At 34.5% G+C, this 27,897-nt stretch overlaps 2 protein-coding genes across 2 annotated transcripts in view; one reads left to right on the top strand and one right to left on the bottom strand.

The window, feature by feature from the left end:
• LOC111415452 (low-density lipoprotein receptor-related protein megalin) overlaps positions 1 to 27,897 on the bottom strand; it is a 340,990-nt gene that overhangs the window by 22,683 nt on the left and 290,410 nt on the right. The window contains exons 5-9 of the mRNA XM_023047152.2: positions 26,495 to 26,749; positions 26,033 to 26,436; positions 13,199 to 16,015; positions 12,959 to 13,145; positions 4,289 to 6,409 (exon numbers count right to left, since the gene is read on the bottom strand). Of these exons, the coding sequence (XP_022902920.2) occupies positions 4,289 to 6,409; positions 12,959 to 13,145; positions 13,199 to 16,015; positions 26,033 to 26,436; positions 26,495 to 26,749 (5,784 nt within the window). The remainder of the gene's footprint in view (positions 1 to 4,288; positions 6,410 to 12,958; positions 13,146 to 13,198; positions 16,016 to 26,032; positions 26,437 to 26,494; positions 26,750 to 27,897) is intronic.
• Positions 1,916 to 3,132, top strand: LOC111416396 (piggyBac transposable element-derived protein 2-like). Its single transcript, XM_071201406.1, has 3 exons — positions 1,916 to 2,105; positions 2,165 to 2,295; positions 2,354 to 3,132. Exons 2-3 carry the CDS (start codon positions 2,175 to 2,177, stop codon positions 3,130 to 3,132), a joined length of 900 nt encoding a protein of 299 aa, XP_071057507.1. The 5' UTR covers positions 1,916 to 2,105; positions 2,165 to 2,174.

The raw sequence follows: 27,897 nt of genomic DNA, 5'->3' as shown, positions 1-27,897 counted from the left end.
GAAATGTATGGACGAATGCTCAAAATACCATGGACAGCTCATATGACGAACAGAGAATAAGATATTCCCTGCTCCAATTATTTAATAGCCATGAAACCAAAATTAAAAGTTATACAAAAAACGAAAACTGTTGTATACAGGTGTTCCTGTAAGTCGTGGCATAATTCTAATCACAAATACTAGAGTAAAAATGATGATTCGTGTAAAAATTTTTGATGTTTGGTTTTTCGAGTTATTCGCAAGAAGATACAACCACGATTATGAAATGTTTTCATTAATCGTAGGTGCCTATGAAAACAATTGTAACTGGTCGGTAATAGTTGTTTAAAATGACAAATAATTACAGTTTTAGTGAGCAAACTGAGTTGCTTTTAACGTTGGGAAAGTGTTTAGGCAATACTAACGCAGTGGTGAGATTATATTGCAAATAACTAATGATTCTGTTGATATTAATAGTTCGGACATTTCTGAATATCCGAAAGTACGGCTTGGCGTGTGCCATACGAACAGCAATTGTATCTATACTTGTCGACAGTACAAGAATTAAAAATTGCCGATCATCCTTTGAGAGTACAGTTTTGCTATACTATGATGGAAAAATGTACTATTGATGTTGCGTGTTTAGAAGAAATAGGTTTTATTGATTATCATCAATTTGACATATTGGTTTACTGCTTTACTTACGATTTATTTTCATTGGCACCTAAGATTAATGACAGTATTTCATGAACGCGGTTGTATTTTTTGTGAATAACTCTAAAACGATGCGTCTAATCAAAAATTCCTAAGAGTGAAAATAATATTAGAATGGAATTCTAAAAACCTATTAGAATCAGTTGGAAATTTTAAGGGTTTACTACATAATAAAAAAGTTTTAAGGAAATAACCTTTGTGGACACCTGTATAGCATTGATCCCGTGGTTGCATACTTTCAAAAGTGATCTTAAACGATTTCTCATGATAACATTGCTTGCCAAATTTTATCTTTGTAAGACAAACCATATTGAAATTTTTTTAAAAATGTTTTTACTTTGAAGGTCCATATCTTCAGCATTTATGGGTTTAGACCAAAAGTTTTTACACGAATCGTCCTCATTTTAACTCTAGTATTTGTGATTGAAATTATGCCACGACTTACAGAAACACTTGTATAAAAAGCCAAGGGGGGGGGGGTTTAGTATTAATTTAAAAATTGTAGTATTTTTCCAAAAGAGCAAAATCCACAAAACTTTACTCTCAAAGCGGAAAGAGAATCGGATAAATATCATTCAGTTTTATAGGCCACGAGGGTTTAATCTGCAATCAGATTAATCTCGGATACTAGGCTTGTAAAACACTCGCTGTCACCTTAACCTTTTCGGCATGATTATCGTACAAGTACGTCTAGAAAATACACCGTTGCAGGCGAGCTGCCGCATAGTGATCTATTTCTTAAATTTAGGAGGACAAAATACAAAAATTGGTAAAAGACCTTGGAATAATTTCAAACCTCTACTGAAACCAGATTGCGTACATGACTCTGCGTGGGTACATGAAAACAGTACTGTGGGAACTATAATAAAAGAGCAATGGAACAATGCACAAGAAATAAAATGTCACATAGAAATGCGAGGGTAGTTGTCAATAAAATGGGCAACATTTTCAAAAGTCACTTGAAACAAATGTATAAGATGCTGACTCTTCCACACTGTTATATTACCCCTTTCGATCCTGTCGTACACTACAGTGTACGCCAATTTATAAGCTTGTAAATAGAAACTGGGATACAATTTTAACCATTAATTCCTAACGTGCACTTCTAAGTACCCTATAGAACCGAACTACCGAACGTGGTGGTATAGAACTTTCATACTAAAATGTAAGAAATTTTTTACAAGCGGCAACCGGAAAATTTGAAAATTGTCGTATTGGTATCGCTACTACCTTAAGTTCTTTACTGAAACCGTGTTATGGATCATCGGTAAAATTATGTGTTGAAGTGAATAGTATGTAGATAACGTCTGATGTAGTAGTGAGTCGATCAGTTTGTTTATTATTTTAAAACTGCGTTGTAAACACTTGTACACCACAGTGCACATCGGGTGTTATTGGAGTATTTATAAGCTGTAAGTTATAACCTTATATTTTGTTTATTATATTGAATATTGTTTATAATTTCTTACAGTTCATTAAAAATGAACAGGAAACCTTTAAAATACGAAGAATTGGATAAACTTATAGAAGAAGGCCTCTCAGATATAGAGTGTCTAAGCGGTGAGGAAGATGAATGTGAAATTGATTTATGTGAACAAAGAGGTAAATTTCAAATAATTGTAAACTGTGTGGACCTCTAAATATTATTTTATGTTTTTAGACGCAGGCGGTGATATCAGTGATAACGAAGAGCTAGAGGTGAATGCACACGAACCAACTGATTTGGCTGAACACTCTGAAACTTTGGAAGACAACGAGACAGTACCCGTTGCAAAGAAAAGAAAAATTAGTAAAAAAATGCAAAAAAGTATTTATTATGAAAATAATGAACTAACTCCACCCACAAAAATTGGCTGGCGTAAGAATGTGACGTATACAACACCAGAAATAAATTGGTACACACCTCCTATTCCAGCAGATATTGAGCTAGAAAGTCCTCTGTATTTCTTTAGACAGTATTTTACAAAAGATTTGTTTGAACTTATGACAGTCAATACGAACCTCTTTGCAGTTCAGCAACACGCACGATTTGCAGCAACAACTCAAAATGAATTAGAAGTATTTGTTGGCATGCATATTTTGATGGGGAACTTGCCCTATCCAAGACTTAAGTGTTACTGGGAAAATAAACTACGTATCCCAACTATCGCCGATGCAATGCCTCGTGATAGATTTCACAAATTGAGGTCATTCTTACATTTTGTGAACGTAGAAGAAAAGCCACCTGAATGCAAAGATAGATTTTGGAAAATACGACCACTTTACGATACTATTCGGAAACGAATGTTACAATTGCCACTGGAAACCAAGTTGAGTATTGATGAACAGATGGTTCCTTTCAAAGGAAGGTTAAATGTAAAGCAATACGTGAAAAATAAGCCCAGTCCTTGGGGGGTAAAAATTTATGTGGAGCAAGTGGTGTTATGTATGACTTCATAATCTATCAGGGGACTACAACAGAGTTCAATTCTGATCAAGTTGAAATCTTTGGTGTGGGAGCCTCCGCAGTGCTCAAGCTGTCTGAACGAATACAAGAAGTAAACGCGCAGCTATATTTTGATATTTTTTTTTACATGCTGCTGGAACTGCAAGAATTGACCGCTTTCACAGCCCCCTTTTTCTACTGACGCTGAAATGAAACAAAAAGGACGAGGTACTTCAGAAGAAGTTTTGAGTAACGATGGTGAGGTAATGCTTACCAAATGGTTTGATAATAAGAGTGTAATAATGGCATCGAACTTTATGACTGTGGGTAATACCGAAACCTGCAAGAGGTGGGATAAACGGAGAAAAGAGTACCTGAAGTTCCTCGCCCAGAAGTCATAAAAAATTATAACATAAACATGGGTGGAGTGGATAAAATGGATTTTTTAATCAGTATTTATCGCACTAAAATACGATCACGTAAATGGACACTTCGGATGTTTACACATTCTATTGATTTAGCATGCGTAAATTCTTGGTTAGAGTATAGGGCCAAAGCTGAAAGGCTTGGTGTACGTAAGAAAGATATTATGGATCTTTTACATTTTCGTGCATATATCGCAGAAGGGCTTATTGGAGCTAATAAACCCTAAAAATTTACGACTTTTAATACCAGTGTACACTATAGTGTACATACGCCTACTCCATTAAATCCCAGTGTGCACTGTAGTGTACACATCAAAAGTCAAAAATTAAAAAGTTTGTGAGTATGAGACAAAAACAAAAAATCATAAAATAAATTAAGTAATTGTTATGCCAAATTTTAAATTTTTTACTCATTTACAAAAAAAATCGGGGTCGAAAGGGTTACATGGATTCCTGAACCTTGGTAGAAGCTACAACTAAAAAACTGAAAGCCTTTGAGATGTGGCAAAATACCATGGACAGCTCACCTGACGAACAGGGAAGTACTACAAGGAATAAGTAAGAAATCGGAAATCACGTATACCATCAAACGTAGAAAAAACTCGTGTACCTGGGACATGCCATGAGCAAGAACTTAGAACTTAGTTTGGGAATACTTCTAAAGTGCTGCTAATGCACTGCTAATGTGATTACCAACATTCGAATCGAATAGGCACCTCAAGAAGATCTTATTAAATATATTTACCTTCTCGTACGATTGGTTGAAGTTCAGATCCATTTGGTCGAATTCTAAATATTCCATTCCATGTACCACGGTTAAATTCAACCCAATAAATCCAATTTTCGCTGTAATGAACGTCCACGTGTAAGATATGGTGACCCAGTCCAGAAATAGGAACCATAGCTTCCGAACTATCTTTCAAACTATATCCTCTTGTTACATCCAATTGAGAAACAACGGCGTATGTTTGGAATGGTACGCAACCGAAATCACCACCTTTTTTATATCCAACGCCACAAACGCAAGAATGACTTCTTCCTTCTCCTGGTAAACAGATTTGATCGCAGTTTCCGTTGCTTTGTAAACAAGGGTGTTGTACTTGTTGTCGCTTTTTGAAAATGGTGAATGTTTTCAAGTCGGGATCGTTTTCAATGAGTGGTTTTGAATTATTGAGGTCGTTTAATTCTAATCGGACAAGTTTTTCGTAAAGAGGGTCTAAATAGAATAAGGTGTGGTCTAAAATTCCTAAAGCTTTAATTCGTCCGGTATTATCGCCTTCCGATATAATTGTTCTTTTACCATCTCCTGTGGTAGTTATTGTTATTATAGCAGCATGGTGCTTTGTACTATAATAAATCATTTTTCTTTCAATATCTATAGTTATTGCGTCAGGTTCTTCGTCGTCCTTCGATAAAACTATTGGGTTTGAACCGTCCATGTTAACTTTTCCAACTTTTTCTGGAACACCATAACCACCTTCATCTGTCCAATAAACTTTACCTTCGGTTGGATCGACGCATATCGACCTTGGTTTAGCAACTGAAGTTTCATTTCCATCATTAGCAAGAATAATCGTTCGATATTTCACTTTTCCATCAATTTTTATAACTTCTAAGTTACTCGCGATTCTGTTACCAATGAAAATATTTCTCCCTAACCAATCAAAAGCTATAGATGAAGGGGCTCCTGCTATACCGTTATCCAAACCAAAAAGACGGGTTTTATTACCACCGGAAAATGGCATTGTCCATACAGTACAATTATCTTCGTTATCATCTCTATTTTCAACCCAAATTACTTTTTCTTGTGTTCTATCATAATCGACTTGAACTCCATGATCAACCCCCACAATGGGTGTTAAGAACCCTGTCGTTTTATCACCTGGTTTTGTTGAAATATCAATAATTTGAGTCCCTCTCATTAATATAATGTAAGATATTTCTTCCTCAATACAGTTTCCGTTGGGATCAAGTCTTTTACCTGGTCTACATTTACAAGTGTATCCTTCTGGAGAACTTGGAGATAACAAACAAATATATTGGCACGGTTTATTTTGGCATGGATTCTCGGATATAGGTTGTAAAGACGGATGGTTCACGTGGATACTTAAAGGTTGAGAAATAAGGTGAGAGACGACAGTTTGGTTGTTTCCTTTAAATTTATGGGCGGATAACACTCGATTCAATTGACGGTCAGTCCAATACAGCGTTTCTTCAAATAGTGTTAACGAATGAGGGTGAAGTAAATAATGACTGCCTGCTAAAACTTGCTGACGTCCAGAACCATTGTAATAACAAAAATCGATATAATCTAATTTAGAATCGGCGAAATATACTCGCTGCGTTGCAGTATCCAAAGTTAAACCATTAGGCCAATATATTTTTGTACTTATAATCGATGATCTGTTAGTTCCATCCATTCCAATCCTTTCAATTCTCGGATTCTCGCCCCAATCGGTCCAGAATAACCATCTCGCATTTGGACTAGGATCCAAGCACATTCCTCTAGGTTGCGTAATATTATCTTTTACAAGAACAAGTCTGTGCATTCCGCTTTCTTGTGCTACTTCTATGGTGTTTAATTTTGAATCCAACCAATAAATATTCTTCCCTATCCAATCATACGCTAACCCTTCAACTAAATCTAAACCAGTTGATATTATATCAACCGGTTCACTTCCCCGATCCAACATTGATATCTTCTTCAATTTCATATCAGACCAAAATATCCTGCCAGTATGCATATTAGACGTTGTTGCAACTACATTTTCTACATTTATCGGTACTCTTTCTATGCTGTGGTCATGGAGGTCAGCAATAAGAATCGAATGTCTGTTGGAAACTATTAAAAACGCTGAGCTGTGATCTGAAATTACCGAAAAAATATTTAGTTTTGTATTTTTAATTATACAGTATGAGTTTTTTCCATGTTTAGTACGGAGATTTCGAAAACTAGCGGATATAGAGAGACGATTAAATAGGGAACGAATTGCAGATCCATGAACTCAATTTAATGAGCTTTTTGTTTTTAAATGAAATGCATGGTTAACTAATCTCAAAAAAACCGTTTCTTTGTTATATCGCTCGATGCCTATTGCTCCGTTATTATTGATTTTAAGAAAAATGTGTAAAGGAGAATTTTGTAGGGTATTATTATGTTTAATAAATCACTCTAATTTATATTTTATTGAAGCAATAATTTTTGAGTTATGACAGAAACTTGTAATTGTTTTAATGGAAACCATAGCTGGTCATGACTTTATAAAAAAGGCGTTTTCTCAACGATTCTAATGATATACTACAGCGTTGGCCATAAGTATTGAGCACCCAGGTTAACTTTGGAAATATCAAATTAAAATAAATTGAAACAACTTGTATAGGTTTATAATATTTATTGTTAACAAAAAATTAATACTTAGTGGGCCCACCTTTTGCCTTAATCTGGGCCAAAATTCTTTTTGGTAAAGAGGACACAAGTTTTTTGCAGTCTTCGGAACTTATAGCGTTCCACTCTAGGCGCAAGCGATCTTTTAGCGCTTCTTTGAATGAACAGTATGACGCCTAACTTTATGCTTCAATAAACCCCATAAATGCTCTATGGGGTTTAGGTCCGGAGATTAGGCAGGCCAGTCCAGGAGTTCTATATTATTTTCTCGAGTCCAAGTAATTGTGCGGATAGCTTTGTGACAAGTTGCGTTATCTTGTTGAAACTTAACGTCGTGCAAGTTTGTATCGCCAAAAATTAATGTAAAATAGGGCGCTTTGTCTTTGATTCTGTGGACCATGCCCTCCTGTTATCTGCTATTGGTTTTACCTCTTCTTGTGTATCTTGGTTCCAGTCCTACCTTTCCTATCGGTCTTTACGTGTCCGCGTGGAATCTGTACTCTCTTCTCCCGTTGAAATCAAATGTGGAGTTCCCCAGGGCAGTGTGCTGGGTCCTTTGCTCTTCTCAATTTCCATAAATAGTATTAATGATGGTATCTCGTGTAACTATCATTTGTATGCAGATGACCGTCAACTTTATATTTCGTCAACTGTCAACAACCTCCCAGATGCTTTGTTGCATCTTAACAACGATCTCTCTAGCGTGCTTGACTGGTCTAGACGTCATGGACTTAACCTGAATCCGGGTAAATCGCAAGCCATTGCATTTGGCAGTCGCCCCTTGCTGGTACAATTTAATTCCTTAACTACCCTTCAACTGAGGCTTGGCGACACCGTTATTCCGTTTTCTAATACGGTCAAAAATCTTGGTGTGGTAATGGATACGGCGATGTCTTGGCGTCCACAAGTTCAGGGAGTCTCTAAGAGGGTTTACTTCTGTTTTCATACTTTGAAAAAACTTCGCTGTTACCTTCCTCCTGTTGTACGTCGTAATCTTTGTTGTTCTCTCATTTTCCCATAGATTATGCCGATGCTGCGTATCCCGATCTGTCCGAAGCCCTTCGGGATAAATTGGAAAGACTTCAGAACAATTTTATTGTATACGGCACATTTTTAATTTAGTAAAGTTTCAGCACATTATTCCATATCGTAACAACCTGCAAATGATGACTTGCCAGAGTCGTAAATCATTTCGTATGCTTACTATGTTGTACAACATTGTCCATACCCGCACTCCTGCTTATTTGCCTTTCACTTTTTAGCATCACATGACTTGCCCACTCATGTACACTCTTATTTCCAGTCCATAGTACTGAAATCTACCACAGATCTTTTACAGTAGTCGATTGCATTGTGGAACAATTAGCCTGCCGTTGTTCGCAATGCAGCTAATTTAATAAGTTTTAAAAAATGCCTTGAGGCGTCATCGGCTATCTCTTCAACTATCTTCTTCTTGACCTATACGTGTTTGGTTGCCTTTCATCTATCTTTTACTGTCGATCCGTTACATAACTCAAATATACGCATTCGCCCAGTTTTATTAGCACATCATTTAGTATTACTTTTTTGGTAGCCATAATTTATTTATTTAAAACTACATATACACTGTTATCAGTTGGGTCTCTTGGAAGATATCGCTTATTGCGATAAATTGATCCATTTGTCTTGATGTCTATATTTGTTATGAATGTAGATATTTATGTAAATATTTGTTTTTGAGGCAACAAACATTATTATTATTATTACTTTCCGCCGAGATATGGCATAAAAAACATTCAATTTAGGGTAGTATCGTTGCAATTCGACAATCTCGTGAGGATTTTCTGAGTCCCAGATGCGCACATTATGAATATTCACATGCCCACTGATGTGAAAAGTGCATTTATCACTGAAAACAATATCATCCAGAAAATCGTCATGCAACAACATTTCATGTGCAAAGTTGGCACGTAAACCATGATCTGTAGGCTTTAGAACCTGTAATAATTGAAAACGATACAGACGTAGCTGTAAGTATTTCTGTAAAAGTTTCCAAACAGTCAATACCCGACTGCGTAGCCCAATTTCGTCGGGCTACGCGTGAAAGACTCTCTCACTCGCTCAACACTTTCTTCACTAACCCTTGGTCGTCCCCAAGGTCTATAGAACATAAGGTTACCTAATTCCCTATGCCTATGTAGTATCGATTATTAACCCGCAGATTGACGTCACTGGTTCGATGCAGTCAGAGAGAAAGATAGCCTATACGTGCCTATACTGTGGTACAGTCTATACTATAAAATATTTAAACCTCGCATCGTGTTGTGTTGTTCATAGAACCAGCTACGTCACTGACCCACCTTGCCCCTCAGAGGAGAAGAATCGGCATTGGGTAACCTTATGTTCTATAGACCTTGGGTCGTCCCATACTCTTCCCTTTACAAAGGCAGCCAGTATTTTCAAACTGACGATACAATCTACGAATGTTATTATCACTTGGGGGATCACATCTGAACTTAACGCGGAACGCACATTGCACAGTAACTATAGATTCGGACTTTGTAAACTGCAAAACAAAAAGCTTTCTGTTCTCTAGTCGCCATTTTTGCTGTTACCGTTTTCTAGCGCAGGCGCATACATACAAACAGAACTGTTTGAGTTGCTCTTTCATTTCATATATTAATTATGATTTTAAGTTTTATGTAATAAATACCACAAAGGGTTAAAACGCCGATATTCATTTAGAAACAGCCTGTATATCAAAGGTCGTACGACATAGTACGATAGTCTAGAAGCGGTATTAGAAGCAGGGTTGGGCATAATGCATTAAAAAATAAATGCAATAAGCGTTTCACTACCACTACTTCTTCAGTGGTAGTTAAAACACGAATTTCATCATCACTGAATAATTAGTGATAGTGAAAAAAATTACATTATCACTAAACCTTTAGTGATAGTGAAAACCTTTAGTGATAATTAACATTTTTCCGTAACATAACACTTCTTGAAGAATAAAAGTAAGACTTATGTAAGGAAATGTATTCCAAAGTCGTGGAAAAATCGTTCAAAAAAGTAGTCGTGATTTATTTCGCTAGATTGGCTTAATGACATCGTTTAATCGTATAATTACACCGCTACACCAAGAAGCATTTTTATCAACAAACTAGTTGATAACTAATATCGGACATAAAATATAAATTCAAATGTATTTAGTTAAATTAATTAAATTATCCATTAGCAAGCCTTGTTTAAGTCAATTTAAATAAAAACAAATTTTTCCTCTTTCTTGCTTTTTTATTTTATTGTATTTCTATATCGATTTCGAGGAAATAATCCTCATCTTCAGTAGAATTGTCAATTAAGTTGAAAATATTAAACATTAAATCCAACACATCATCCAAAGTAAAACTTCAACAATCTTAATCTAAACTTGAAACATTTTCTTTTTATATAATTGAATAAATACAATAGACCAAAAAAAAAATCAAAAACCAAAAATCAAAACACATTTAAACAAAATCCAAATAAATACAATAAAATAAAAAAGCAAGAAAGAGGAAAATTTTTTTTTATTTAAATTGACTTATTTAGTTAAAGATCATGTTTCACTAAAAGTCTAGTGCTAGTGCATTTTTTTCACTATCACTAAAGGTTTAGCGATAATGCAATTTTTTTTCACTATCACTAAATTTTCAGTGATAATGGATTTTGCATTTTAACTACCACTGAATAGACAGTGATAGTGCAAAAATGCCCAACCCTGATTAGAAGCTTCTGCTAATATTGACAGATATTCTGTTAGAAAAGCTACAAATTCCGTTTTAAAAAGATGTCACTTGTGCATTAACCATAATTGTGAACAAGATATAAAATAAAAAATATAAATATTCCTATGAGCTGAGAAAAAGTATTTTAAACTAAACGAAACTTACGTTTGCCTTAAGCTGTCATAACCAAACGTATCTACCAATTGTTTCCATAGTGTACTACCTGAGCACTTTGCAAATTTAAAGAATAAATGGCTATAATTTATTTATTGATAAAAATATCTGTCAAGTGGTATATCATTAGAATCGGTGAGAAAATCACCTTTTTTATATGGTTCTCATTAGAAAAATTCTTGTAATTTTTCTAATGTGTCATTTGTGTCATAACTCAAAAATTGTTGCTTAAGGGGGAAAACCACATTAGGAGGCTCATTTTCATTGATTTTTTAGGATTTTTTTTGGGTGGGAAGAATTGATTAGAATTTAATCCAATTTTGACACTATTTCGTTTATATTTCGAACAACTTTTGTGAATTTTTTTGAATAATTTTATAGAAAAATGACAAAGTTATTCACTGATGTCCGCTGGACGTCGTACCTAGAGTTCTCCAATTGCGGGGCGTGTAGCCATTTCAATTTTCATCTTATATCGAAAAGCATTTCATTTTAGGTTAATAACTTATTTTCTAAGAATATGAACCTCAATGCAGGTAAATGTAACGAAAATTAAAAATTTTGCAGGTATTGGAAAAATTTACTTAAAATTTCACTTTTTTTTTTCACTAATTATGCAAAAAAAAACTCTCTTAAAATCATGATATCATCTCAAAAGTTGGTTCATATATTTCGTAATTTCATAAAGAATCATACTATCAATTTTCATAACGATTGGTTCATTACTTTTTGAGTTAGAGTTCCCGCAAATGTGAAAAAGTCATTTTGAGAAAAACGCGTTTGAAAAAAAAATCTCGAAAACTAGAAATTTAGAAAAGTTAACAATAATATAAAGTAGTCACCGATTAATCCGCGATTCCAGTACCATACATTAGTCCTTCTTCTTCCTCATAGGCTTCATTTTGCGCTTGCAACAGTGCTTTTCGAGCTTCCCGACCTTCCTTCGACTTCAATGAACTACGTCGATTCTGTCGACTCACGCGCTGGTTATCTATTTGTTCAGCGTACTGGAAGCTTTGCGTACCTACTACAATTCCTGCTTCGTTCATGATCATCAGAAGGGATGAATTTCCTGCATTGAATAAGCCCGCGGCTAAGTACGATGCCAATTCGATGACTTTTAGTCCGGAGTGCAAATGTTTAGGAACTAATCGCCAAATTGTGAAATTAAAGCTTTCATTTGCGTTTCACGTGTGGCTACCTAAACATCTTTCCAGTAATTCATCCCTTGATAAATCTTCATATATATGCAGAATTTCCTGCTGTATGTCGGGATGCAATGGAGTAGGATGCGGTGCAAGCTCCATACCAAGAGCTGTTCGTTTCTGCCACACGCACCAGCTGTCTTCTCCCTATGGGCAACACTCCTGTCGAGGATTTTCATCGGTGGATATCATATGATAGTATGTCGCCATAATCGCTGTTTTCATATTTTCTACACTATCGATGTATGTCTTCGAATCGCTAGTCCATAGTAAGTGCTGAGCTTTTTCGCTAATGATGTCATAAGTAAATCACGCGTGAGTCACCTGATTCATATGTGTACGTAAGTGGTATGCGTGACCCGCGTGGTATAGATCGTGAGCGGGCATAAAAAATCACTAACGCGCACTTCTCTAGTAGTCTTCTCGGTAGCATGGAACCGAGCGGTCTGCCGTAGCCTATAGACCGCTCGGTTCCATGCTCATAAAATCTAAAGGAATGCGAATTTCGGTTTGTAATTTTGACATCGTATTATTATTATTTTTATTACATCGATTTATGTAATAAAAAAAATCGATTTTTTGAACCTTCTAATGTGGTTTCCCCCTTAAATAAAAAAACAGTTAGGCTGTTTTATTAAACGTATAATACCCTACAAATTTCTCCTTTACACATTTTTCCTAAAATCAATAATAACGGAGCCATAGTTATCGAACGATATAACAAAAAACCGTTTTTTTTTTCGAGATATCTAGTTAGCCAGGCATTTCATCCAAAAAAGAAAAAGCTCGTTAAATTGAGTTCATGAAACTGCAATTCTTTCCCTATTTAAGCGTCTCTCTATCTCCGCTAGTTTTCGAGATCACCATACTAAACAGAAAAAACTCACCCGTATATTCATACTTACTAAACGCTTTGCAACTGTGTTTATTCACATCCAACGTATATCCAGGAGCACACGAACAGAAATAAGAACCTTTTGTATTCGTACACATTTGTGAACATGTTCCTGGTGGATCACATTCATTAAAATCTTCGCATACGTTCATATTTTCCTGCAAGACTTCACCAGGTGGACAAAGACATATAGGTCCCTAAAAAATAATAGTTATTCAACTGAAATTTAAAATTTTACAAAAATACATACTATAGGTGTTTGTTTACAAGAATTACTACATAATCCTTGGTTATGTTCACACTCGTCTAATTCGCAATCTTCTCCTTCATCGGATCCGTTAGGACAGTCTAGTTTACCATCGCAAACATTGGTAATGTTAACACATCTTTCTGTTACGCCAGGACATTGCCATAGTCCCGGCGGACACTTGAATGGTGGTCGACCACAAGCATGAATATGTCCTTCATCGGATCCATCAACACAGTCGTATTTACCATCACAAATATAAGCTTTAAAAATACATTGTGAGTTGCTACACTTGTAGAAATTGGCTGGGCAGCTTATATCTCCACAAGTTGATGGTTCATCGGATCTATCATCGCAATCTGGGGTTCCATCACAATACCAAGCTCGAGGTATACAAATTCCTGACGATTGACATTGGAAGTGTTTTTCAGTGTTGCATTGATTTGGTTCGAGTTGAGGGCATCCTTTTTCGTCGCTTCCATCATTACAATCAGGAATTCCGTCACATTTATAACTTTCTTGTATACATTGTCTCAAATCTGCACATTTAAATTGATTTGGTAAACAGGTCACTGGAGGGCAATCTTTTTCGTCGTTTTTATCGAAACAATCATCGTCACCATCGCAAACCCAACTCTGTGGGATACAGTGCCCAGTCCTTGGACATGTGTATTGGTAATATGCGCAAGTTTTTTCCGCACACATATTTCCTTCATCCGAACCATCACCGCAATCATTTTCAGAATCACATTTCCAAGTATTCGGGATACAACGCCCATTATCGCAGGTAAATTGGGAATCACTACAGGATACATTTGGACAATCGACTTCATCGCTGTGATCACCACAGTCATTTTCACCGTCGCATTTAAAAGATTTTGGAATGCAACGATGGCTTTTACATTGGAATTCTGTTAAACTACACGTGGGTATGGTACAGTTTTGTTCTTCGTCGCTATTATCTAAACAATCATTATCACCATCGCAAACCCAAGCAGCTGAAATACATCGTTGATTATTACACGTGAAATCCCAAGAGTTGGGGCAAGGATTGATTGGCGGTTCTGCTTTAGGATCAGGTGAACAAGAATTGCCATCGTTTAAGAGTGTTTCTCCATAAGGACATCCACACCTCACAGTTAGTTCATGTGAGTTATTTTTCGGTATTGCAAAACATAACTTTTGGCAACCGCCATTATTACTATGACAGGGATGAGATGGATCTATTCGTTGTTCGTCTTCGCTGTAAATTTTTACCCCGTATAATCGATTTGTTTGAGGTTCTTTTATAAGAATTTCTTCATTTCCTCCACCCAATTTATAAAGTTTCATTATTGCATCTAATCTCCAATCTGTAATATACATAAAATCTTTATGGATAACTATACTGAATGGGTGTTTTAGAAGTCGTGAGCTTATTGTTTTAACATCTCCTCCATCTAAATTTGAGTGTTGTACATGATCTAAAAGGGCATCGCACCAATACAATCGATCCGTGAGATAATCAATTGCTAAACCGTTTGGCCAACCCAATGTAAAATTTTTAAATGTAACTATTCTCGAACCATCACTGTAAGCTCTTGAAATATTTGCGGGCCGATCCCATTCCGAATAAAAAATATATCCTCTATTTGGGTGAACAACTATGGCTCTAGGTCTTTTTAAGTCATGTAATAATGTTCGACGGTAAGTCACATTTCTCGTAGATAAAACGTTAAGAGTTCCTTTTCTACTATCGATATAATACAAATTTTTCGCAACCCAATCGATCGCTAGACCTTCGACGCCTTCGTTTTGCGATGGCAGAACGATTTCTCTCGCGGAACCGTTTCTATGGACCCTATAAATAACATCCTGGAGTACATCGGAGTAATAAATGTATTCGTCTTTTGCGTCGAAGTCTAAAGCTACGAATCGAGCTCGACGTGAAACTGCCGGAAGAATAGCATCAGTAAAACCTTCGATAACCGGATTTAATACTTTTCCCTTGATAAATCTTTGTTGCGAATACATTAAGAATTCATTAATAACTTCGCAATTCATAGCATTTCTGCTAAGTCGAAATCCTATTTTGCAAGCACATCTGTATCCCAATCCACGTTCACTTCTTGCTAAAATACACATATGAGCACACCCTCCATTGTTATCACCGCAAGGATTATAAGTTGACGGTTGACTTAAACCATGAATAGTTTTTATTGCTCTTGGTTCACGCAGGTTTGAAGAACGATATAAAAATTGAATGCTTGAATTTCCCTCGAATTTATCCACAGAAATAATTCCTTGTTTAGTACTATCAGTCCAGTAAATTCGATTTTCAAATAAAGCTAATCTTGAAGGCTTGGGAACAGGTTGTCCTCTTAATACAATATATCTTCCATTACCATCATAATCAACCGTTTCTATATAATCTAACAACGAATCACACCAAAACACTCTTTTTGCGATGATATCAACCGTTATTCCAGACGCTTTATAAGCTGCTTCCATAACTATCGTTATAACATTCGTTCCATCCATATCTGCTCTTAAAATTTGGGTTGAATCCGCAATGAAAAGGTAACCATCTAATGGGTCTAATCCTATATCGGATGGACTAGTCAGATTTGAACCTAATACTATTGCATGTGATTTTCCGTTCAATTCAAAAATGTCTATCTTTTGACCTATTGCATCCGCTACGTAAAGTTTATTTCCTATCCAATCTAGTGCTATTGCCACTGGTAACCATGTCCCTGGAGATACTATATCATAATCTGATTGGCCGTGAATAAGACTTGGTACTGATGATTTTATAGTTGGTAATTGTTGTACGTGAATCTTAAAAAGAAAGATAATTAAAATTATTTGAAGTATAAAAAAATTATTATAAAAACGTGAAAATAAAAATGAATGTTAACTTAACCTATCTAAATCATCTAAATAAACCTATCTAAATCATGACGACTTGTTATTTTTAACCTCTTAAGCGCTTATGTTGTATATAGGTAATCGTCATCACGAAAGTCGCTGCGAAGTGGGTATGCCAGATATATTCGCATTTTAGAAATTAAAATGATATTCAATAGGCAAGACTATTTTCGCCACGTATATTCCATTTTTAGCTAGTATAGACTTCTGTCTAACACATGTTTGAACTGGTTTCACGTTTTAATTCGCTATTCGCTTTTAAAACATATTTCTGCGCTGTTGTTCGGTGCTCCACGTATTGCGTGTATAGTTTAGTTATACACAAACTGTGCAATTAGTATACAGAAAAAGTAATTAAACCCTAATCATTTCTAATTGAAATTATTATTTGTTCTTATCATTTAGACATGGTAAAAAAATTAGATGTAAATATGTGTGATTCTGAAAATTCCGATACGGACGACGATTACAGCGATGCTTCTGGTGATTCTTCAGATCACGATTTTGAAAATGAAAATAAAAATGTAGATACTTTTGTTGACATTTCTTGGAGCGACTCTGGTCTTCCTCGACCACATTTCATTATACCGGGTGTAACAGGATCATGGTACACCCCCCGTATCTCCTTTAGTTTTGAAGATAATTGATTCAAATTTGGGACATCCTATACACATGATAAAAGACACTTTTTGACATACAAGTAATTTTTTTTCAATTCCGGTTTCGCCGGAAGTGACACTAAGTTTAGATTTTTTAATGGAACACCCTGTATATTATTACATTTTTGAAATCTGAATAATTTTCTGAATCCAATACCACATAAGTGACATTTCAAACGTCAATATTTTTAGAATTTAATGTTTAATTTTCCGTTTAAGTGTGCCACGAGAGTTCCGTTTTATTCTAATTAACCCGTCTAATGCTAGAAAAATCTAAATTCCCCCAAAAATACCAAATTACGTGATTTATGTGCAAATAAAGTTCATCAAAATGGTTTGTGTGGTATAACCCAATTTTTTCTAATGGAACCATGTTGGTACCATGGTACCATTTATTAGTACTATTAATAAGAAATTTATTTATACCTAGTATTAGAACATACGATAAATACAATAAAAATTACAGCTAAACAAAATAAGAAAATACAATTTCGATCTAATTAAATGTTAAGACGTTACTAAGGTGGCTTTGGAATTAAAAAAATGAACTCAAAACATTACGTCAGTTGTTCAAAATGCTCTCCATTAACGTCATTGCACTTCGGAACTTTCACTGCTGTTTCCCGAAGAACATTTTCCAATTGCTCGGCCGTTATGCTATTAAGTGCTCGTCTTACTCGTAGCTCTAGATCTTCACGGGTTGTAACAGCGATTGCATAAACAATGTTTTTTAAATGGCCCCAAACAAAGAAATCAAGGGGTGTCAAATCAGGTGACCTTAGAGGCCACCTTATTGGACCATTTGTCGAAATTACGTTGTCTCCGAATCTTTGTTGAAGGTAAATATGTAGTTACTGTTCTTGAATTATGGGGAGGAACTCCATCTTGTTGGAAATACATTTCCTGTTGTAAATGGTGGGGTAACTGGGCTAAACTACCCGCAATTTCATTTTGCAGAAATCCTAAGTATATGTCTCCAGTCAGACCAATATTTTGTATTTTGTCTGTTGAATAATCCCAAATTCGTAAATCTGGATTCGAAAATAAGATCATTCCCAAAAATTCATTGTTTGGCTGCACATTATTCTGCAAAATCCAATTGCAATATTCCATCCAACGTTCGCAATCATTTTCATACAAGTGCTGGTGTAATTGGTATTTAAAAGATTTATACTTGTATTTGTGCAAAATTCGGCTTACCGTTTGGTGACTGATATCCAATTCAAACCCAATTTGTCTTAAAGAAAGAGTCTTATCAACTTCTATTCGTGCCAAAACATTAATTTCCGTTTCTTCGTTAATAATTGAATTATCTTCGGGATCATGGTTGGGCTCTCTTCAGAATTGATTTTCAAGACGATTAAAATAATTTCTCGCTGGACATTGTCTATCAGGATATCATTCGGCATAAAGGTTTCTAGCTACAACGGCATTTCTTCTACATTCCCCATAAATAATTAACATGTCCACTTTTTCATCTCTTGTATAAGTTTGCGGCATTTTGAACAAAATTAACAATAAATGTAAACACTTTTTAAAGACACAATAAAAACACCTATAAACAAACAATCTACCTAGTATTTGACATATTAAACAGTTTCATTGTTTCCAAAGCCACCTTAGTAACGTCATAACATTTAATTAGATCAAAATTGTATTTTCTTATTTTGTTTAGCTGTAATTTTTATTGTATTTATCGTATGTTCTAATACTAGGTATAAATAAATTTCTTATTAATAGTACTAATAAATGGTACCACGGTACCAATATGGTTCCATTAGAAAAAATTGGGTTATACCCCAAAAACCATTTTGATGAACTTTATTTGCACATAAATCACGTAATTTGGTATTTTTGGCGGAATTTAGATTTTTCTAGCATTAGACGGGTTAATTAGAATAAAACGGACCTCTCATGGCACACTTAAATGGAAAATTAACATAAATTCTAAAAACTATTGACGTTTGAAATGTCACTTATGTGGTACCATTGGATTCAGAAAATTATTCAGATTTCAAAAATGTAATAATATACAGGCTGTTCCATTTAAAAATCTAAAGTTAGTGCCACTTCCGGCGAAACCGGAATTGAAAAAATAATTACTTGTATGTCAAAAAGTGTCTCTTATCATGTGTATAGCATGTCCCAAATTTGAATCAATTATCTTCAAAACTAAAGGACATACGTGGGGTGTACCATGATCCTGTTACACCCGGTATACACTGGTGAAGATATGTTACATGGTTCTCATTACCCGGATGAACCCGTATCTTCAGTGTATCTGTGTAAGTTCCAAAACTATCCTGGTTAATTAAAACCAGGATAGTTTTGGAACATACACATTCATTTCTGGAAAGTGACTATTGTTTATTTTTAGATAATTATTACTCAAATGTTGATCTCAGTGATAAACTAGCGAAATATAACACCTAATATAGGAACTGTCCGATCAAACAGGAGAGGAATCCCAGAAGAAGTTAAAAACACAAAAGTAGCAAGAAGTGAACAAATTGCACAGTTTAAAAAGAAGCAGATGATGTTGAAATGGAAAGACAAAAAAGATATGACAATGGTAACCTCCTTAAACGACAACGGCACTGAAGATGTAATTTTGAAAGGAGGACATAGAGTAAAAAAGCCTATATCAGTTATAGAATACAACACAGGCATGGGAGGAGTAGACCTAGTGGACAATTATTTAAATTTTTATTCCTCTGCCAGAAAGAGACAAAAAAAAGTTGAAATGCTTGTCGAAAAATATGCTAAAGAAAAAATCTTTCAGAAGATTTCAAGGACACCAAGGCCTTCTCGGCTACTAGAGCGACATTTCCCAAATTTCCTTTGTTATGAAAACAAAATTAGAAAGGAACGACGATACTGGTGCAACATGGCATCCGAAATGTTGAAAATTTTTTCAAAAGATCCACGACTTAACTCGAAAGTTTCTAGTTCTAGTGTTGGTTCTGGTGATAGAGCTAGTGTTAGTTCTAGTTTAAACTTATGGGGTAAACATATAATATTTATTTCTGTGAAAAATATGTTTTATGTTATTATGTTGTTTTAATAATGAAATAAACCTAATAAACAGAAACTGGAATTCACTTTTTACGCAGTGGGCATGACGATTTTAACAATAAAGATGTTGGGTGTGACAAATATGTTCGCATGCGGCAAAATGCACACCAGGTTGTCCACATACGCTCGACGTAAAAAGCGCTTAAGAAGTTAAGTAATGACATGAAATACTATAAAGTCGGAGAATATGCAGCTAAAAATTTCAACAGTTATATAACGGTTCGAAAAAGATCGATTAACAAATTAAAATTAATTTGAAAGTAAGATTAGTTAATGTCACTAATCGTTAATATTAACGATTGAGTTTCCATTATGTAGAATTCATTAAATTTAATAAATGAACATTATTTGTGTTTCAATATTTAATTCTAATAAATAAATAATTAATTCTACAATTACATATTGCAGATAGCTTTACATATTTATTACTGATCACAATTTCTATCATTCATGGCATGTTTCAATTTAATTAAATACTACAACCTTTAATTTTAGAATTAACGGAATTTGTTAAATCTAGGTACTCCTTTTTTCATTACTGTGTTTTATAAAACTAAACATTTATTGCTATTATTTATCGATATTTCTATAAAAAAAAACATAACAATACAGGATACATATTGCGCCAAGGGATTACCAAATTAGTTTTCATTTTACGTTTAAAAGCAAAACCTGCGCTGTATACTTTCAAACATATATTTCATTTAATATTGAATCAAGTTTAAACCAATTGACAAAGAAATAACCACCAAGTAAAGTTGAGCAAGAAATGTAGTTACTTTTATGTATATCATTAAATGACAACTTTATATGCCTATTTTCTCACGGTAGAAGTTGACCATCCGTGAACGATCCCATGAGTAGGTTTAACCCATTTGATCCCAATGTACTCATATAAGTACAGGCCAAAAAAACTTTGTAAAAATGTTCGCTGTACTCGAAAACATCACAAAATCTATTTTGCGAGTTTCATATGGCTTCGTACTGTTTCAACAAATCATAGAGGCCGTGGATTTGTTGAAACATCTTTGCCGGGTTTAACGTAATTTTAACATATTTGTTTACTTCCACCACGTGTTTTGTTTTGATAGTCACTTTGCTGTTTTATAGTGCTCTTGAAGTGTTTTTAGTGATTTTTTTTGTTGAATTCTGTTGCTGGGTAAGTAATAATTAATATTTCATCTAAACATATCATCTAAAAATTATAACCGCAATAATTATTCAACGTTAACAGACAATTTGAAAAAACAAACATTAGTAAACATTGGGTACAATCAGTCATTTTTGAGAAACTTTCTAAAAAAAATATTTGTTTCAGCGTCAATTAAGATGTTTCAAGGTAGATCCTATCGCATTCTGTAGTTTGCTTTAGAAGAGGCTCTTGAAGCCGAAAAAATGTAGAACGGACGAAGATAACATACAAGAAGAAGTTCTTGGAGAAATGGAGTTATTTACTGCCGAAGCTAGTGATACTAACTCAAAAGACGAGGTTCGTTTGATACAGAGCCGTCTTCAAAAGGAGTTAGCAAGTAAAATCAGTTACAAATTCTTCTTGGATAGAGGACATGATACCAATTGACACGGCAAGTAGTAATGCATATGTGCAATGTGAAGACAATCTAAACAGTGGGGAATTTTTCATCGATATTTGTCCATAGACGAAGCAATGGTGACCTATTATGGACACCAGTACGATTTGGATATAAGACTGGAAGCTTTGTAATATCACTTGATATTGCTACAAATTTGAAACCAGCTGCGGAGCAAAAAAGGTAAGTGCCAAAAACTAGATCTTTGGAAGAATTGATGCTCCCGAGGACCACATTATCTATTTTGATAATCTTTTTACAAGCCACAGACTGCTAACTACGCTAAAAATCTTGGCCATAGAGCGACGGGAACAGTCCGTATAAATCGCACAAATAAGTGTCCTTTGCCCAATGAGAAAGAAATGAAAAAGGATACTCGTGGAACTTTCAAACATAAATAGGACAGGAAAAACAGTTTGATAACAATGATGACAAACTACGACTCAATTTATCCTCTTTTTAAAGTAAAGCGTTGGTCTAAGGGTCGAAAGAGGAAAATAGAGGTTCCTCAACCACTCCTCTTCAAAAATTATAATGCCGTTATGGGTGGCGTAGACCTACTGAATCAATCAGTAAATAATTACAGCGTTTCCATACAAGGAAAGAAATGGGACTGGTCCCTTTGGATTACATGGTAAACATAACATTGGTGAATTCTTGGGAAGTACACCAGTTAAAAGGCGGCAACTTGGCTTATCTCTTTGCGGTCCATAGCAAACACCTTCCCTTGAGTCTGGTATGCGATTCAAGTGGTTTCCGAAAAAGCTCGAAAAGTAGTTACGATGTCGCGTTTGTCATAAGCGTTTAAGATGGACTTGTATCAAATGCAGTGTAACATTATTGTTTTATAAATTTTCATAAGAAATAAGGTAGAATCATTGTTTGGCTTGATAAGTTGCACATACCTTATAACGTCATTATGTTCCCATTGTACTCATTTGAGTACGTGCCCTTAAGGGTTGCATTCCTTAAAATTATTTAAAAAACAATTTTGTATGACATTTTTAAATGTTTTTCAATAGCTTTAACGAGTGTTTACGGTATTCTCTAAAAAATTTTTTCAGTGGGAATAAATGGGATAAGGTGAAGAAAACTTCATTTTAATTCTGTTGTGATGATATGTCTGCATTAAGTCACATAATATGACTTCAATTGTGGTTCTCCAACTTTATACCTATATCATTGAAAACATAAATATGTAATTTTCCATATGAGTCATATTTCATTACGTAACTCAAATCACCTCAAATGAGTGTGGTAATGATTTGTTTATTACAACCATATATGTTACTAACTCATAGCGTTCATAGTTCCTGAGATATTCAACTGTTTTTCCAAAATGTGTGCAGGATCTTTTTAAAAACGATGTAAAAACGACATTTTTGCCTTGAAACTGTGTCAGATAATAGTCAAAGCCAGTAGGTAAATTATCCAAAGAGTATCCAAAGATATTAGATACGCTATACAGCGTGTTCATAAACCTTAGTTACTTTTGATGTTTTTCAAATGGCTTTTTCATAAGTTTCTTAAATGGAACATCCTGTATATTGTGTGCTGGTTGAATTGCCCACCTTTTAGTTATCTTTAATTAATGATAAGTATGTCATATACCTTTATACACTTCATACACTTTAGTAGTCTTCCTGATATTTAGAATTTAAAGAATAATGTGTAATAAAATATGCGTTATTGTACTTAATATTATATTCTGTCTATTTTTATAAGTTTTTTTTGTTCTTCCTTTTATTATTTGATTAATATTTTATAATATAAAATAATTTTTCTGCCATATACCAAATTTTAATGCGATTTGGTGCTTTATGGGATTTAAAAAGATGTAAATAATAAAATATGCAACATAATTTACGACTTTAGAGCAAATAAGATGCACATGTTAAGAGATACCTCAAGGTCTTTTATACAGCTCATTAATGCTTGTAGAGGAGAAAATGGGCGGCATTTTGAACAACTTCTAAATATTAATTAAATTAATACCTACTTGTTGAGCAACGTTTAGTAATTGTTTATAGTTTGTTGCTGCATTTCCTTCAAATAATTTAGTAATTAAAAAAGGGATTTATTGTTCTGCCATTTAATTGTATTTTTTGTATTTTTATCACGTTTTGATTATTTATTTATTACAGTTTTTTTTTAAATTGTATTTTAATATAATATTACTGATTTACAATTGACAGACAAACAAAAAACAGATTACATTTTGTCACTTTTTTAAGTACAATAATGACATTTTATTACACATTTTTCTTTAAATTCTAAATATCAGGAAAGCTATTAAAGTTAGACATATGACATACTTATCATTAAATAAAGGGAACTTGATGAGCAATTCAACTAGCACACAATATACAGGTTGTTCCATTTAAAAAACTTAAGAAAAAGCCATTTGAAATATAACAAATTATTGAATGAATTTTCTTGCTGGTGTGAGACTTATTTTTCAATCACTTTTTTAGGTTTAGCAAAACTTAGACGTCATTTATCCTAAAGTGGAGATCTGTCTAAAATTGTTTCACGCAGATGCTTCCTATTTGATCGTTCATTGCAAAATATTTGTAGTGCTGTTTTTTTGCAAATTGTGATATCAGTTTCGGGTTCATTCTATTGCCACTAGATCCAAAGACAAGACTTCTGTTACTACTAACAAGGTGTGCGTTGACATTGTTCTGACTCTAATAAGTCATTTAGATGAAAATACTTTTTCTATACTTTTTCAATGTTATATTTATTTAAATTCTCGTTTCGAGGATCCAGTCCTCATCCTCAGGAAAATTCCTGTACATGAATACAAGATAATCAAATCAAAATTAAGTTTGAAATTCAAAACAGTGTGTAAAAGAAAAGAAAAGAAAATTAAAATTATTTTTAGGTTATGTCAATCTTAAAGAAAAATTATTGAGTCCTTATTTCTACTTACGTCAATTTTTGAATAAAAGATAACCATATTCTTCAGATTACAATTTAAAATTCTTACGATCAAACAATTAAAACAGAAATAAACTATTAAAAATTGAATTGGAAGATTCTGGAAGTATTTTCATCTAAATCAACACGATGTTAAGAAAAACCAAAAACAATTACTAATAAGTCATCTTAATCTGCAGAGATTTGTTATCCAGATTTACCATTATCACTTTTAATGGGTTTTCCAACAGGGTGAGTTGCTGATAACAGTCTGCGGCAACCATGTAGTTTTGGCGATCTCTGCCAAATTTGTTGTTTATTATTCAGTCACTAGGGCTAAATCACCATGTCAAGTTACAACATTGAGCAGCACGCCCAAATGATAAAACTTTATCATCAAAATGAGTGTTCGTTGGCGCAAACGTTGCACACTTTGTGCTCATTTTATAGTGATTAATGTCGACTCTCCAACGTTTAGTGGCCAAATTCAAGACGATCGGCTAGGTAAACAATCAGCTAACAACTCGTACGTCAAAGCAATGTCAGATTAGGCGAGAACATCGCCGGTGCCTGTGAAAATGTGCAGGAGAACCCGAGGCGGTCAAATCCTTGTCGTGTACAATAACTCTCGCAGACTTCAACTTGGCGAATCGTACGTCGGGACTTGAGCCTACGCCCGTATAAGAGGGCTCAACGTTGTTGACCATAGACAACGTCGTATATGCGCTGAATGGACTTCGGACCGTTTGGTAGAGGACCTCAATTTTGGACGAAAAATCATCTTTAGCGATGGGTATGTCAACAAGCAAAGTTCCGTATAAGGGACGACACCAACTAACACGACCTCCGGTTCACCAGGAGGTAATTCATTCACAGAAAGCTACTGTTTGGAGCGAATTTTGGCCCAGCGGCATCGTTGGTCCGCACTTTTTCGAAAACGATGTTGGCTTTCATCGTCAAAATTTCTTATGGTCCGAATTCAATGATATGGACATGAACGACATGTAGTTCCAGCAGGATGGCGCTACCTGCCACCCAGCGCAGCAATGGATATTCTGCATGAAAATTTTGAGAGCTTATGTATGTATAAGCTTTTGGTATAGAGTAAAAGTATTTCAAGGTGATGTATTCACCATGGAATCTTCACCCGCGTTCCGGTTCGGAAGAAAATAGAGATTAAAATGTGGAAGATAGTTGATATACTAAATAAATAACTAACATTTTACAAACTGAGAGATTCTTGTTCGTCATTTCATACAACCTCTTATTAATCAATTAATATATTCGTTTCGTAAACAAATCAATCTGGCAAATAGATTTATACAAACAAAATATTATAACGTGGTATTGTATTCGTCAGTAATAAATATATAATTTAATCAAAATGTAATATGCAAATAAAATTACTAAATTTTTAAATGTTTTAATTGAAAAATAATTTACTGGTAAAACAACATTTTCGGTGTCACAAAAGCAAGGGCTTTTACAATATTTTGTTGGGAATATTTCGTTACTAGAATTTCCGCATATTTTAAGTTATGAACGTATTAAATAATATTTTGTATTTTAACAAAAGCTAAACGTATTAAAAATAAATAACATCCATAGTAATGCTGAATCGCAAAATTTTAAATATAACTTAGTGGATAAAATATAAATTTATACTTGAATTTTGAACTTACCCTTCTAGTTTTCGTATCCGACCAAAACAACAATTTCTTCTGATAATGAAAATCCAATCCAGTCGCTCCAGTCGCGTTTGCAAGAAACTTAACATCCTGACCCTGTGAGTTCATAACGTTGACGCCGCCATCGTGTACGAACACCAACATCATTTGGCTGGCATTTTGTGCCATACACCTATTGCCGATTTTGTTCAAATTGTAACCTCTAGCACAAGAACAGCTGTAACCTCCATCGGTATTGATACATCTCTGGTCACAATATCCCCATTCTTGACACTCGTTCAAGTCAACGCAAGTCTTGTTCTTTACTAGTTTTCGCCCTTTTGGGCAATCACAAACACCTCCAGTTGGCGATGCACTACAAGTGAATTCGCAATCCAATAATGGACACGATGCTTTTGCTGAAAAAAAGGGATTTTGAAGAAATAGATAATAAATAGATTTTTTATTGATATTTACAACAAGCACTTTCTTCATCGGAACCATCTTCACAATCCCGATTTCCGTCACACAATTTACTTTTATCGAGACATTTTGGTTTATCTTCTCCTCGCGCTTTTGGACACGCAAATTTGTTCTCCGGACACGGCACGCTAGTGCAATTCTTTTCGTCGGATCCGTCCGTACAGTCGCTGTAACCGTCGCAGTGGAAGTTCCTCGGTATGCACACAGCGTTAGCGCACCTGAATTGCAATGCATGGCACAGAGGGAAATCTGCGGAACAGAAGAGGTGAACTGTGAGTAGTACACGTTGTTATGCAGCGTGCAAGACGTAGGCGCCATGAATTGAGGGACGGTACTGAATATTTTATCAAAACCTATGCACTACGTAGTACTTTATTAAATAATTTCACAAAGATGAATATATTCATAATTGGGTGATAACTTATTAAGTTAGAAGCATTATTGTAGGGCGGATTTAAATTTTGTTAATTATTAACGGCAAACTTAGCGAATGCTAGAGCGAATTCTCTAGCACGTCGAAGTTTGGTCAACAAGGATGGGTCTTAGAGGGTTTAACTGCCCACAATTTGTTTACACGGATTAATCGGATAATACCATGTGGTGCAACCTTTATCTATGTATATAATATTTTAAACTTGAATATAAACAGGTAATGAACTTATAATGAAAATTATGTAGTTCTGTTCAATGATTATATATTTCACAATTTTTTTATAATTCATCCTGTTATTTATTTATTTATCTCATGTGGGTACAGAAACAGGTCGAACCCAATAACACTGTACCACAAACAACCAATTCTATACAAATAAAATTACAGTTTACAATAATAATGAATTAATATTAATGGTACAAAAGTGAATCAAAAGGAAAAAACTAAAACTAAGTCTAGGTGATATAAATATATCATATATTAAATATCAAATGAACGCTCGAGGCAATACACCAACTGCAGTAAAGAGCAGTTTTTTAAATGCATAGAAAGAATGCTGAAACAGATCTATGTTAACATGATTTGCTGATCTTGTCATTCTCAATAAAGAAGAGTTTTGATAGGCATTGTTTCTAGGAGTAGGTGTCATAAATAGAAAGTGAAAGCGAAGTAATCTCGGAGGAACATGAACACATATAGAACCAACAAGTATTGGAGAATCAAACTTGTTGTACAAAAACTTGTAAAAATATAACATATCCCTACAAAAGCGACACTGGTTGAGGGTTAACATACGAAAAGTGCAAGTTGATTCGTAATCAATGTATTGAACGGAAAATTTAAAACAAAGGTATTTGAGGAATTTAGATTGAATACGCTCAATTCTAGATTTATACGAGAGATACTGAGGAATCCAAACGACGCTGCAAAAGTTAAGTGTGCTGTAGACATAGGCAGAATAGAG

Source organism: Onthophagus taurus, chromosome 1 (genome assembly GCF_036711975.1).
Source record: "Onthophagus taurus isolate NC chromosome 1, IU_Otau_3.0, whole genome shotgun sequence".
NCBI classification, from domain to species: domain Eukaryota; kingdom Metazoa; phylum Arthropoda; class Insecta; order Coleoptera; family Scarabaeidae; genus Onthophagus; species Onthophagus taurus.
Note: the sequence above shows the minus strand (reverse complement) of the source record. Positions and strands in the feature narration are given on the sequence as shown.

Coding starts and splice junctions, on each gene's coding strand:
- LOC111416396 (XM_071201406.1), top strand. CDS start 2,175: ATGAACAGGAAACCTTTAAAATACGAAGAATTGGATAAACTTATAGAA. Junction 2,296..2,353: donor TGATTTATGTGAACAAAGAG/GTAAATTTCAAA, acceptor TTATGTTTTTAG/ACGCAGGCGGTGATATCAGT.